This window comes from Marmota flaviventris, chromosome 19 (genome assembly GCF_047511675.1).
Source record: "Marmota flaviventris isolate mMarFla1 chromosome 19, mMarFla1.hap1, whole genome shotgun sequence".
NCBI classification, from domain to species: Eukaryota; Metazoa; Chordata; class Mammalia; order Rodentia; family Sciuridae; genus Marmota; species Marmota flaviventris.
In genome coordinates, this window is record NC_092516.1 from 35049948 (window position 1) to 35064481 (window position 14534).

Here is a 14534-nt window from a genome sequence, read left to right on the forward strand (position 1 = left end):
TTTGGGAAAGCCTTAAAATCCCTAAGAATGGGTCTCCCATCATGTAATCAATGTGAAGGTTTAAGAAAATTAATTTGCTGACTGCTGGCACAAGCTTTTCTCCTCCTCCCCTCCCTCTCCCTCTGCTTACCCCTCCCCCTAACCCTCCCCCCTCCTCTTTCTCCTCCTCCTTTTTTTAAATTCATACGCACATTTAATAGAAAAATCACATCCTGCTTAGATAGTGAATGCCAGACACTGAGTTATGGGAAGGAGGCCTTCCCTCTTCCTTGTTGTCCCTGTGGATGGCTGAGTGCCCACCAGCCTGGAGGCCACAACCTTTCCTTGGCCAGAGTTCTTCGCTGCCCGGATGGCGAGCTCTTCAGCATGAAGTGCTACAAGAGGCATTTTGCATTTGCAGTCGTTTAAATTTGTTTTTATTTCCAGTCTCTTACATCTCCACCCTTTATTGAAATTCCTATTCTATAAATGTTGTTTGGTCTTCATTTTCCCTAAATAAACAGTAGTAAAGTGTGCTGTGGGTAGTTTAATTTTGATGCTAAATGTGTTTTAGAGAAAAGTGGCAGAAATGCATCCTAGTTTTCTCTCCCTTGTCACCAAAGTATGAGCTAAATTATTTATAGTTTGATACTCACAAAACTGAGATGGATTCAGGATATTTACTTTGCAGAAAAGAAAAAAAGGATTGAAACTGCAGTGAAGGAACTGAACACTGTTAATTGAATGTGTTTGCTCAGGGAGTCACATTCAGCCGCTTTCTGTTGACCTCTGTGCCTAGCGGAGTGCCTGACACATGGCGTATTTGTGCAATTGACTGAATTTGAAAATAGTGGGTGTATAGGTGACTCAATGGACAAAGTCTTAAATCAATGAAAAAAATAAAATACAGCCAGAAAGCATTTTGCAAAATGCTGAGTAGTTAAAAGCCTCATCGCAGCCCTATGCACGGAGCACAGCATGAGCTCTCCGGTGCGTGTCTCCTAGTCGCTGCTGGGCTTCCAAGGCTGGATGTGTGTAGACGGGGCGCCTGTGGTCTGACAGGTAGGTTATGGAGTTCTGGATTTCCTCTCGGTGTATCTGACAGGACCCTTCATCTGCTGTTCTAGTCATCCCCTCTTCCATTCAGAGAGAAGTTCCATGGATGGTATCTCTTTCTCTGACACAGGAGATATTGGCACACCTGAAGCTGTGGCCCCTGTTATTGTGGTTGCCCCAGGCAACAGGAGTGTGGTGGCAGGATCCAGTGAGACGACCCTGGAGTGCATAGCCAATGCCAGGTACGGGTGTGCTCTGGATACAGACACACAGTTTAAGTATTCCTCATCCAAAAATCCAAAATCTAAAACTTTTTGAGTATTGACATGGTACCCTAAGTGGGAAATTCCACCCCTGACTTTATTTGGTGGATCACAGTCAAAACACAGGTGCTGTGGCTGAGGTTGTGGCTTAGTGGTAGAGCACTTCACTAGCACGTGTGAGGCACTGGGTTTGATCCTCAGCACTACATAAAAATAAATAAATAAAATATAGGTATTGTGTCCATCTACAACTAAAAAAAATATTTTAAAAAAACGCAGGTGTCCTTAAAATATTGTATGTAATCCCCTCTGGCTGTAGAAAAAAATCAATTAATTTCATGTTTTAGGCTTGGTTTCCATCCCCAAGATATATCATTATATATGTGCAACTATTCCAAAATCAAAGAAAAAAACATGAAATACAAAAGCATTTCTGGTCTTCAGCATTTCAGATATGGGATATTGAGCCTATACTAATAAATACTCCCTGAGACGAGACCATGATGGGAAGAGGGACATATGCCCCCTACTTTCAGCAGAGGCAGGCCCTAATGTTCCCCAAACTTCCTGCAATAAGGGCTGCTTTTCATTTTAGCTATGGGTAATGGTGGAGCCTGCTTCTACCATGCTAGCTGGAGAAAAAAAGAGCAGGGCCCCTAGGCATCAAAGAAGAGTTCATTTCTCTCCCCTACTGTAGTCATAAGCGTTCTCTGCCTAGTTCGTGGTCACTCCAAAATCAAGTTCGGGTGGTCACACCTCCCATGTAGCTGTAGTGTCCCCTAGTAGTATTTATTTTAAACATTCTTTTCCTGCGCAAATGGGATCATTAGCACTTATGGTCCATTGCTGCTGCAATTAGCTATCCTTGCTCAATAGCCCTTGAGCAGAATGTATCGTTGATGTGTGCCGTAAGGGAGTAGAGCTGTATCTGGATTGATTTTTAAATGTCCATTGTTCAACCCGCCATGGTTCCTGGTAGAATTAGCTTTGTCGGGCTCGTGCTGAATGCCTGAAATTATTATTATTGCCATCTACATGATTCACAATCATTGTCACCGATGCCCTTGCTCTCGCAGGCCTGTGGAAGAGCTGAGCGTGCACTGGAAGAGAAACGGAGTGAGACTCACCAGCGGGCTCCACAGCTTCGGGAGGCGTCTCACCATCAGCAACCCCACCTCCGCGGACACGGGGCTCTATGTCTGTGAGGCGACGCTGCAGGGGAGTGCTTTCGAGCCAGCCAGGGCAAAAGCCTTCCTTTCCATCATAGGTAAGGCTCAAACCAATAAGTGGCACCATCAGCGTCCTGAGATAACACTCCACACTGACACTTCCCTGTACATGAAATGGCAACCCTGTATTTCACCGACTTTATTTTTGAATCATAAAATGCATGTGAGGTTGTGTTTATCTTTCAAATTCATCCTGTTCTTCTTTTCCAAGACGATGAATCTATTAAACCAAAAGTGTGGATGTGCCTGATACTTCCAGGAAATGTCCTTCTGAGCACTTCAGATCATAAAGCTTGGGATTGAAGGGTGAGGTCCTCGTCCTGGAAATCACCTGCCTTGTCTGGCCTTTCTGCCCCATGCTTCTCCGTACCTCTTTTGGGCTATTATGATGATGTTCAAAAGTCATTCTATTACTGTTGTTAAGTTTTTGACTCACTATTGGATGCTATCTTTGGTTTCACTAGAAGGTAGGAGTACAGATGCGTCATAAAAATGGGGTGTCAACCTAGAACCAAGGAGAATGAGAGGTCAGATTAAGTGCCTCTGAGTTGCTTAGCTCTAAATGCTGGAAGTTAACAGTGGTTAGAAAGTGTTTTGTACAGGCTGAGAAAATCTTAGATTTATTGTCAGATTGTGAAAAGATTACATTAAATTGTGAGGCAAGTGCCTTCATTTCTTCGACTTTTCCAGCTCCAGTCAGTCCTTCATTTGCTTAAGTGGCTGTGATTACTGTCCTGGTACCCATCCTTCCTGGTGGTAGCCACTGCTGATCAGAGCATCTGAGAGGTCAGCTCCAGACAGGAGCATCTCTGCTCCATCTCTCCCTCCTGTGAGTAAGAAGAATTGAGAACTGGAGAGGCAGGATAGGAAGGAAGCCTTTGGATATCAGTAGCTCCTCCAATAATACATCTTGCAGCTTGCGATTGCAAACCAAGGAAACCCAAAAGCTTGTAGCTCCCTCTGAAATTAGCAAGAGGATGTCAAGGGTACTGCACAAAATGTAGGGCTTTGTGCCCCCAGGTTGGCTCTGCTAAACACATTGCAGGGTAAACCTGTTAGCCCCTCTGAAAGAAGTGTCAGGATGGTGCCTACCCAAGAAGCAGGCTTGGGTCCCAGATCGCTGCCTGTTCCACTGGGGATCCAAGCTGCTCCGCTGCTGCCTATCTCCATTCCTTGCGGTGCCAGGGCTGTAATGTAAATATCACGTCTCGTTCTCTGCAAAGACTTTCATCAAGGTTGATCTACAGCTATATGAACACAGCGCATTATAGATTGAACCAAAATTAAAATTTGTGATGTGTAAATCTCTTGTAGACAGGACTATATTGTGTTAAAACATTTTAAGGTAATTTAAACAAGAGAGGAAATTTATCTCCCTGTAAACTAGAATGTTTGTTTCAATCATAATTCCTTTTTAAAATATTTAAATCTATCATAGGAACTTAGGTCTTGCATTTATATCGGAACTCCAAAGCAGAATGCTTTTGTGTTCTACAGTTAACGTCTCTCTGTGCTCTGACTTTTAAAGGCACATGAGCACACTTCACTTCTTCACAATGCTGATTTACATCCTCTTTTATTCATAAGGACTCACTGTGATGGGGGATTTTTGTGGTTGGTTCACACTGGAAGAGCCCTGAAGAGTGTCTCTGCGGTTCTGAGGACTTGGTGGGATTATTGCCCCACATCCAGCCACCTTGGAAGGTCCTCAAAATACATGTCCAATCTCCCACGGCTGTCACCGTGGAACTGGGGGAAGAGCTATTGATGTAAACATGCAGATGAAAGAAAGCAGAAACAAATTGGCTCCCAATTACTTTTATTTCACACTGATGAGACCAGACAGCCTGGTTGCACTGTTTACTCCACCTGTCAGCTTCCCTGCCGTATTGCTCAATTTCTGTGGTTTAAACAGGAGCCCTGAGCTCTTATCAGACAGCCTGGTGCTGCTGGAAGATGCCTGGCACCCACTCGCTACAGTCAGTAGGCTCTATGTCCTGGTGGTCTGTCCCCTCTGCCACACTGGGGCTCAGCTGTGCTGCTATCTCTCAGCAGGCCCTTTTCTCCTAACCCCCACCCTGCGCCCTCAGGGTGTGAACACAAATCATTCAGAAATTTCAAATACCTTAAAATTTCATTACTTGTAGCATCTCTCGGCTGATACCAAGATCACACTTGAGAAGTCATTCTGCAGCTTTATTCCACAGGCTTCTAGAGCTGAAGCGGAGCCCCTCTTACATGTTCATGTCCCAGTGTAAAAGTGCCACCTCCCTGCCTTTCCCCCATCCCACTTAGAATCTCTGCCCTCCCTTCTGCCTCTCCTGTTTCTGGGTGGAGAAAGTTCTCCACTCTTGATGGCTCACGTGGTTAGACCAGGCCCACTTAGCTAAGCCAAGAGTCTTCCTGTTCACTGACTTTAGATTGGTAACCTTGAGCCCATCTTCAAGTCATACTCAGAGGCCCAGGGATTTGGGTGTGGATGTCCATGGGAACCATTCTGCCCACTGCAGTGGACGAAGGCTCCTGAGTGTAGATAGTGACAACTGCTGTGGCCACACTCTGGGACCTACCTGCTGCTCACTGAGGTGGCCTCTGGAGGGAAAACAGTATGGGGAATGTCTTCAGGCCTTGTGAAAATCCCTGCTTGGGACAAACCCTGAATTGTATTCAGAAGCCACTATCTAGCACCAAGATCAGAAAAAGATGAGGAATCCTTGGTGCCCATGACCACCTCTACTGTGGCTGCCTCAATCAGGCCAGAACTGCACTCTATCACCCTGGCATTCTGAAGAGTGGGGGATTTGATAGAGGCCCTTGGTGGGGGCTGCCTGGGGGGAATCTCCACCTCCAGGTCTGAGATTGTGGGCTGGCAGCCTTAGCAGATATCCAAGAACAGCTGGTCCATGACCTTTGATTTAACACTGGGCATGAGAATCTTTTCTTGATGTCTTCTCGTTGCTTCAAAAGAGATAGAAATGTCCGTTTCAATCCCCAGTTTTATTGGCTGCATTTGTGATCAATTTTTAAAAGTCCAGTGTGAGCTGGCAACACACCTGTTCTAGAAAGAGTATTGCTGATTTGTGAAGACACATGCTCACTCTCTTGCCCTTTGAAGATTAAGTGCTTGCAATGCTCTGTGCCCTGGAGGGCTAGCCCATAGCTGATCTCCACGCTTCAACTCACAGCCTCCATGGCTGGTAGGCCTGGAATCCCCCTGCTTTTTCTTCTCCTAGCAGACTGCGAGTGAACAAGTAGCTAGTGATGGGGAGAAAATCCTTCCAGGCACCTGATGAGACCAGGCAGTGTGAAGAGCCAGTTGTTAGAGGTTGTGGCCTGCAGACAATGGGGAAGTAATAACACGATGAAGAGCAGAAGCATCAGGGACTACAGGGCCTGTGTGGCCCAAGGTTTGCCCGCTCTGCTGGCTCCACCACCTGAAGGCTTCCAGGAGCAAGGAACCAACTTGCTCTGCTGTGCTGTACCATGCCATCTCTCTGGGGGTGGGATGTGAAATGCTGCAGCTGCCTGGCACCAGCAGATTGCCCTTCCAGACTGGGCCCTGGCAAGGTGCTCAGGAGTACAGGGGGCAGGGAGCTCCCACCTATTGGTGGCCCTATGCACCATGCCCACTCACCTGGTGACTGACTGGGGTGGAGTGAGGGCACCTGGGAAGGGATGGTCTCAGCCTGGCCTCGGCCCCTGGGTTACTCTGTGGACTCCTCGTCTCCAGCTCCAGCCTCCCTGGCTCTTGGGAGAAATTAGGGGTAAAATTGTCACCAGAGGCCTGTCTCTGGAGATCAAATAAGCAGGCCCAGCCACTTACCCCAAAAAACAAACAAAAGGTAGTGGCAAAAGGCAGGAAAGGAACTTAAATCTGTGTAGCAGGGAGTCAAGGAGTCCCTCGTCCTTGGCTCTGTCTTCAGGGACTGACAATGATTTTGAGGTTTTATAGGAAGGGAATGAAGGCAAGCATCAGGGTTTGCACAGCTGGAGGTTTTTCACAGCTGCCAAAGCAGGTGTGGTCTGTCCATCATGCTCTCAGGCTTGGTCAGGTGGGGCCTTGTCCAGGACAAGAAAGTGGCTGCTTCTGCGGAGTAGCTTCACCTCATCACAAGATGTTTCTCCATCAGATCTGTCACTCCTGGAATCCAAGGTGGTTCAGAGAAAGGAGACATATGCACAATGGAGGCAGAGATGCCACATCTTTAGTCCTGCTTTTAGCCACCTAGGGGACACTTGCAGGCAGAAGTGAAGAGTCTGAGTCCTTGTTACACCTGGGGAAAGGTGCTGTGGTCCTGAAGGTGCTGGCTGTTTATAGGTGCAGATTTGCATTATCAAGCACAGATCATTTGGGAGGAATCTCAAGGGAGCTGTGGGGTGAGAAAAGCTAGTTTCAAAGGTGACAAGCTGTATGACCATCTATATAACATTCTTGAAATGACAGAGAACAGATCAGTTGCTGCCAGGAGTAGAGATGGGGGCTTGGGAAGGGCATGGTTACAGAAGAGAAGCTTCCTATGTCTCAGTGTGGCGTGGATGCATGAACCTATACTTGTGGTGATGGGGCATGAAACTAAACTTGCGTGTGTATATGCACTCTCTCTCTCAAACACACACACATATACATACACCACACACACAAACACAAGCAAAACTGGGGAGAGCTAGATAAAATAGGTTGATTGCATCAGTGTTTATATCCTGTTTGTGATATTGTGCTTGGAGAAGGAAGGTATTAAATCTGCAGCTTCTCTAGGCCTGGTCACTACAAACAAAAACTAAGCAGATGATTTGATTCCAGCTAGTGAATTTGCAGCCATCTCTGAAGCCAGAGTGGGTAATTCAAGCAGATTGTTTCCACTTGAGTGGTCCAGGTAATTGCAGAATTGATACCCAACTTTGCCTCCATTCAGAAACCTCCAGCTTTTTCTCCTTAATCATTTCTTTGAAATACTACATTTTTATTTCTGTTTCCTCTTTTATGTCCTACCCTGTTTTAAAGATACAGTCAATATAGGAGGCATGCCAACCTACATTATCCACATTCCACGCAGTTACGATGAGAACAAGCCACTCTGGAGACAGTCCCCAGATATTAATTATCACGCAGAAAGTGAATGCACCCGCCTTTTGTTATCAGGATAATGAAATCACTACCATCTGAATACTCCCAAACTTGGCCAAGCTTCTGTTGAATTTCTGCTGAATAAACTGAGAAAAATATTTCATTTTACTCTCTGAGGAAATACATTGTTTAATACAACCACTATTTCTGTTGCCCAGGCGAGTGCGGAGTCTAGGGACGCAGTGGTGGAGGGTTCCCTTTGCTACTGGAGATGTGAAAGTCCCCTCCGTTGTTTTTTTTCCTCTCTCTCTTTTTGTTATTATTTTGCATTCCATTGATGTATTAAATCTATATTTTGGAGCAAAAGAACTGCTAAGACTTTAATAAACATGTTAATAGGCCACAGTGCTCCCTGGGACAGGCTGGTGCCTTGCAATGACACTTTATTTGACATGCTTCATGAGTTGGTGTTTAGTTGAGATACTGAAGCAAACTAGCCTATAAAATACTGTGCTGTAAATATAAACCTTTACGAACCTCTTGGGATGGTCCTTCTAAAATGTGAATTAAGATATTCCATGATTCAAGCCCATAAACTGAAAAGTAGCCATCGCGCTGAGTAGTAATCTGCTTTCTGAAACCTTAGAATATAAATTGCCTCTGGCTGCTGCTTACTGAATCCTGGATTTGTGTGTGCGATGGTGACTAGTGACGAAGTTTTTAGAAATAGTTTTTAAACAGAGCTCAAACTATTTGAGGCTGTTGTGCTCCTTGACATATCCTTCTTTTACTTAGGGGCTATTGATTTTTTTTCTTCTTGTTTAAAGAGCCACCGTATTTTACTGCCGAGCCTGAAAGTCGGATTCTAGCTGAAGTGGAAGAAACTGTGGTCATCGCATGTCAAGCCATGGGTGAGTGTGGGTGGCGTCTGGACAAAGAGCCGTGGTGTGGAGGAATGATGAGGCCTATGTCCAGGCCAGGGTTTGCGTCCCTCCAGGGAGACAGTGAGGGCCAAGCTGGGAACAGACTGCTGAGTGCAGGAGAATTTAGTAACCAGGCCTGTGACCTTGAGGAAGTCCTTGACCTTGCTGGGGCTTTTGCTTCCTCATCTGTAAAATGGGCACACTAATATTTACTCCCAGAGAATGAGGAGTAAGACCTCACCCCTCCCTCCCAATCAGAGGGGAGGCAAAGCATGCCCCGTGGACTCCCCTCAAATGTTTGGTTTCCAAGACTCACAGCACGCACAAGAAACTATCCTCATCTACCAGCGGTTGGGTTTGGGGCTGGCGACCACATCCATCCAGGATGAAGGGAAATCATTTAAAATTTTTTTCACTGGAAATTTCCCCATTTTTCTGCTTCCCCAGATTTGGATCATCCTTCTTTTATTACTCAACAGGTAACTTCTCCCTCTTCCCCATGCCTTGGTTGCTGCTGCCCACCATGCCAGGCAAACTGGGGAGGCAGGCTGAAGAGGCAACTTCATTAACAAAACCTGTGTTTGTATTCTGGCACCTGCCAGATCGTTCCCTGTTGAGACCTGGCCCCTTGAGGGGGGTATTTTCCTCTGCCCTCTAAGAGCTCAGAGAGTTAGATTTTCTGCCAATCTTGCAAACTTTCTAAATAGTTCCATGAGAGAGATATTTATCATTGTCACACTGTACACATATGAAACCAGAGCCTTAGAAACCAAGGTCAAGAAATGTATTCAAAGCCACAAAGATAAAACAAGGTGCTGCTTATTAAAACCATTGCTCAGACCTGGCATGTAGGAGTTGCTCATTAAATACTGAGGTCGCATGGTACTGGAAATGCTTCAACCCCCTTCCTTCAGCTACAGAAGCACATGCTCCCACCAGGACACCTGGCTCCTGGGCTTCCATTCACCTGTTTGTGCAACTGGGTGCATGTCCTTCTGCATTTCTGAAGATGAGTACCGTGTGGCTTTTCATCAGAGAGCAGCCGGTCCTGTGCTGTGTGGGGCAGCTGCTCCTGGCTAGCTCTCAATGGCTGCTGAACAGGTCTCTCTTTCTCTTCTCTGGGTTCTGGCTCTACTAACACAGGCGCAGGGGAGGGGAGAAAGGGCGAGAGAAGAGCAATATGAATTTTAAATGGAAATATTTTCCTCACTGTGGCTGCATTGTTCTACAAACGCCAGCTTCTTGAGGACAACTCTGTGAAGGCGAAGCTATAAAATATTTAGAGTGCTTACATCTCAGAGACGAGAGCACACGCTGCAGCAGGGGATACAACTTCAGTTTATCATGTTAAATTGCCCCAAAATAGAAATATCCTTGTTCCCCACATACTAACAATTACTTTTCAATAAGTGACAATCTTAAACTCTCCCTTTGAAAAGAAAATGTTCCTTTTTTGCGTGATTTCTACAGGATAAACTGCTCATTAAGCATAGACTTTTAAATGCATAACAAACAGGTCTCAGCACTGCTCACCATTGTAGAACTTGCTGGTTTCTTTTGATAATCAGACTCTAACAGCTTGAGAAGGGAGGTTCTTCATGAGAGCTACACATGTAGTAGCCAGTATGAGATTTCACATGAATTGGTTATGCTTCTCCCTTGAAATGGATTTTTAATTTTGGTGATTTAATAAAAGATGACAAGAAGCATAATTAGGGCAAAGAACAGGCTCTGAGAAGTCATGACCTTGAAGTGTCTGTAATATTAACTTTCTTCACTTTGCATGTCCCACACCCCTCCATGCAGCATCTCCAACAGGAGCTTGGGTGCAAGATGGGTTTTATTTCTATCCCTTTTACATTTAGGGAAACTGAGGAGAGGCCACCTGAGATCTTGAAAGAGGTCTGAGTATTCCCTCCCTTCCCCATGTATCTCTGGACTTGGCTATCTGTGGCTTGGTCCATCCTGTGTGGTGCTTCCCAAGCCTCCCAGTCCTCCCTTCTCGACTTCAAAAAGACTTAGAGAGGTTCCAAGGAAACAGTGTCCTCTGTTGCTGGTTTCCTAGGCCCAGAGAAACTCCCAGAAGGGCCTAACATTCCCCACTCGGGGACACCACATATAGCCTGGCAGCATTCACTCAGCATCTGGGTCATCCTGCTGACCACAGCCACATAAAGGACAAGCTATGGAGTCCTCATGCCTTAGGCTAACAGTCCCTTCCATCTGCAGCCCGGGGTCTGTTCCTTGTGAGCTTGTCCTGTGCTGTCAGCATGCACCCCTCCCAAGCCCAATCTCCCTTCCTTCAGATAGAGCAGGCTGCAGCTGGAGCACGTGGAATTTAGCCTCCTTGGCTCGTCTCCATCCCAGCTCTTCCTCCACATCCCAGCCTGGAAACCTAGAAGCCTAGCTGCATATAAAAAGGCCCTGTTTTCCTCTGTGTACCACAGCCGTGAGGAAGGAGGAGCAGCACTGTGTGCCAAGCCTCAGGCTCCCCTCTTGAGCCTAACTCTTTGCCATGTTCTCAGCTCACTCATTTCTTGGGGTACAAGGATGGAGCCAACCTACACCCCCAGAGCCCTGCCTGTTCTCCCATCAGTCTTAAGGAAGGAAGCAACTTTTCCCACATCCACAACTAAACACCTCTTATGTTTCCATGACCTTTAACCAAATGCATCTCACATGCTTGTTTCCTGATTGCTCCTCCAGTACAGTGGGGTTCTGTTCAGGTTTGTGGAATCAACCTCTTGAATAGAGGGTATGTGAAAAGTGGCTGTCACTCATGTCGTTGCTGGTAGTGCTAATGAGAACTGATGTTCCCCATCAAGCACTCACTGTGGTCAGCCGAGAGTTTCATATATAAATGTGTCTAATCTTCACACTTTTTGAGGTTACAGCTATTATTTCCTTACCCACATGAGAGGGAACAGAAACAAAGTGTTCTGCCCAGAACAGAATGTGACCCATGTGCAGCAGGCGTAGGTCATGACCTTATATCTGTGCCTTTGTATAGGGGCAGAACCAGAGCCCTTCATTTCCATCCCAACTGAGAACCTTGAGTCCACCACAGTGGATCTTTCTCCAAATAAGAGTACACACCCGAGAAAGTTCAGGGACAGCCTGGAAGGACCCTCAGCCAGGCATCCCGAGCTCCCTCTGCTCTTCTCAGAGGTTCTTGGTGTGGGTTTCTTCAGGTCAAGAAAATCCCTCCTTGCAGGTGGTTCAGAGGACTGGTAGAAGAGAAAATGCATGAGAATGCTATACAGCCTTCCAGACAGTCTTGCTGTAGTCCTGGTGAGGAATTCCTGGAGTTTAATATTCTTAAGTGCCTGTTTCCCTTCACTCCTGCCCAGGGGTCCCTCTTCCCACCCTCCAGTGGTATAAGGATGCTGTCTCCATCAGCAAGCTCCAGAACCCTCGGTACATGGTACTCTCCAGCGGAGGCCTGCGCATCCAGAAGCTATGTCCGGAGGACTCTGGAATCTTCCAGTGCTTTGCCAGTAATGAAGGAGGGGAGATCCAGACTCATACCTACCTTGATGTGACCAGTAAGTACTGCTCACCAGCAAAGCCGAGACAGGGGTCTCAGGCCAGAGCCTCCCACCTGGAAGGACCCTCAGCCAGGCATACCAGACACACACAGAATAGTGGCCCCTAGACTGGGTGTACCAGGCCTTTGGCCATGGCCACCATACCTCAGGGGCACCTAAACCACTAATGGGTCCTGGGAAAGTCTCCTAAAGCCCATAAGCAGCAAGGACACTGCTGGTGCCCTCCCTGACCCTGTCCTTGTGAGCCTCTGTCTTCCTAGCACTGAACCCTCCTCTCTAGAAAACATCCCCCATTTTTCTGGACAGAATCAGAAAGACTGTGGAGTGAATAGCTCACTGCTAATCTTTTTATTTTGATCTTTTTTCTATTTTTATGTTCATTCTCTATTTTAGTTTTATTGAACAATTATAGTTCTTTTGTGAGTTTCTTTTATTATCCCATTAACAGAAATACCTTGGCACTCTGTCTTTGAAAAATAAAATAAAGGTAAAGGTTTTCATTGTATCTGTGGGTTTTCTTTTTAATCTCCCACAGTCGTAATATTGTTCTTCTAAAATGAAGTAGAATTTAGTGATTATGGAATTATACCTTTTCTGTTGCCCTTTTGGGAAGCAAAGTGCTGATGTCTCCGGGTGTGAGAGCCATTGAGAAAGCCAGTCGATGCCAGTGTGTGCGTGGCCGTTGGCGGTCACCAGGCAGGGCCTGTAAAGAGGCAAAATTTCTAAAGATCCATATGTGTATTTTGGTAAATAGGAGGTCATTTCCTTGACCTTTGCCCAGGGGTCCAATTTGCCCTTCATTTTGGAGCATATGAAACGAGTGTAGCTTCAAGCAGTAGAAATAATATTGGATACCTAAGCCAGAAACTGAGTTTTGATCAAGTAGAATTATTTAGAGCCTACATTGAAACTGTGGCCAGGAGTTCTGGGGCAGGGATCAAACAGGTTCTTTTCTATAAATGGCCTGATAGTAAATACTTGAGGCTTTGAGGGACGTGGTTTCCACTAGTCAGCTCTGCTGGATTGACCAGTGTGGAAGCCACCAGATAGTGTGGAGCGAGTGGGAATGGCTGACCCAATAAAACTTTGTTTGCAAAAACAGAGAGCTGGCTGGACATGGTTCACAGTGAGTAGTTGGCCAAACCCCACTGCAGCAGGAGACCTGGGGACTAGAGGTGAGCCCACCCTGGTGCTTGCCTAATGTCCTTCAGCCTCAGTTTCCGTACATATCCCCAAGGGACAAAGCAGCCCTGTCTGCAGGATTCTCAGGAGGGTCAGACTGGAAATTCAGTTGAAACTGAAATGAAAGTGCTCCTCTAAACTGGTTCCCATGAGGATTATACTGAGTTAGGCCTCTTTTCTCTTTAGCATTCACCCAAAACTGCCCTTGCTGGTCCCTGCACTTGGCATTTTTATATCCATTTCTCTCTAGGTTGTAAAGGTAGAGAGCTCCTGGGAGACAAATGATGGTTCCTGAAAGGGTCTGTGTTTTATCGCTATTGTTCATTGCATTGGGTCTGCAGAGCCACATGGCACTCTCCCCAGGGACAATGTGCTGACCACCTACGGTTCAATTCTTCTCCACAGATGTTGCCCCAGCATTCATCCGGCGTCCAGAGGACACCACGGTCACTGATGGGATGACAGCTGTTCTTCGGTGCGAGGTGTCTGGGGCTCCTAAGCCTGCCATCACGTGGAAGACAGGCAGGTGGCTTCTGCTTTCTGGACAGCATGGCTGGTGTGGAAGATCGGGCCTTTGCTGTGTTTTGTTCTTTTCACTCTCGTGCATCCACGAATTCATTCAGTAAAGATTGAACAGCCATTTATTGACTGTCCCTACCAGTGCCAAACGCCAGAGGTAAAAGGGTGAATAGAACAGTCAGGACCCCTGCCTTCTAGAAAAAGAACAGATATTAACAATAATAAGAATTGTGCAAATGTCCTCTCCTCCACCTAAGCTCTCACGGAGTGCCCATGGTCCCCTGGGGTTCTTTCAAATATTAAGTATTGGACTTGAAGTATTTCTGCTAAGGCTCAGCTTTCCTATACATAGGAGGAACTGTTGCTTGTAATATTCAAAATTAAGAATCATGCCTTTTTTAAATAAAGATGCTATCGTTTTTTACCCTCCCCCAGCTTGACCTATGAAGCTTAATTTCAGCTGTGTTTTCAGTTCCCTGGCACATCACAGTTGTCTTGGTAGTCTCCACAGCCTCTTCTACAAGTCAGCCCACTTGTCACTAAATGACCAGTACCCAGAGCCCATCTCACTAAGTCCATGCTTTGCTGTGTTGATTCGCGTAACTTGGCAAATAGTTCTGGGCGGATTGACCTGGGGGGACACATCAGAAGTCACCTCTGGTCCTCGAGACCAGAAAGCTGCATGGCAGCATCTTTCCTCTCAGAAGTGAAGGTCATGCACTCAGACATGGTTGGTAAGGTAAGGACCTGGGAAACTGCAGAGCAGTGGC

At 46.3% G+C, this 14534-nt stretch overlaps 1 protein-coding gene across 1 annotated transcript in view; it reads left to right on the forward strand.

The window, feature by feature from the left end:
• Nucleotides 1-14534, forward strand: part of Sdk1 (sidekick cell adhesion molecule 1) — an 886283-nt gene that overhangs the window by 647233 nt on the left and 224516 nt on the right. The window contains exons 6-10 of the mRNA XM_027956222.2: nucleotides 1166-1277; nucleotides 2375-2565; nucleotides 8420-8503; nucleotides 11866-12060; nucleotides 13651-13771. Coding sequence (XP_027812023.2) covers nucleotides 1166-1277; nucleotides 2375-2565; nucleotides 8420-8503; nucleotides 11866-12060; nucleotides 13651-13771 — 703 coding nt within the window. The remainder of the gene's footprint in view (nucleotides 1-1165; nucleotides 1278-2374; nucleotides 2566-8419; nucleotides 8504-11865; nucleotides 12061-13650; nucleotides 13772-14534) is intronic.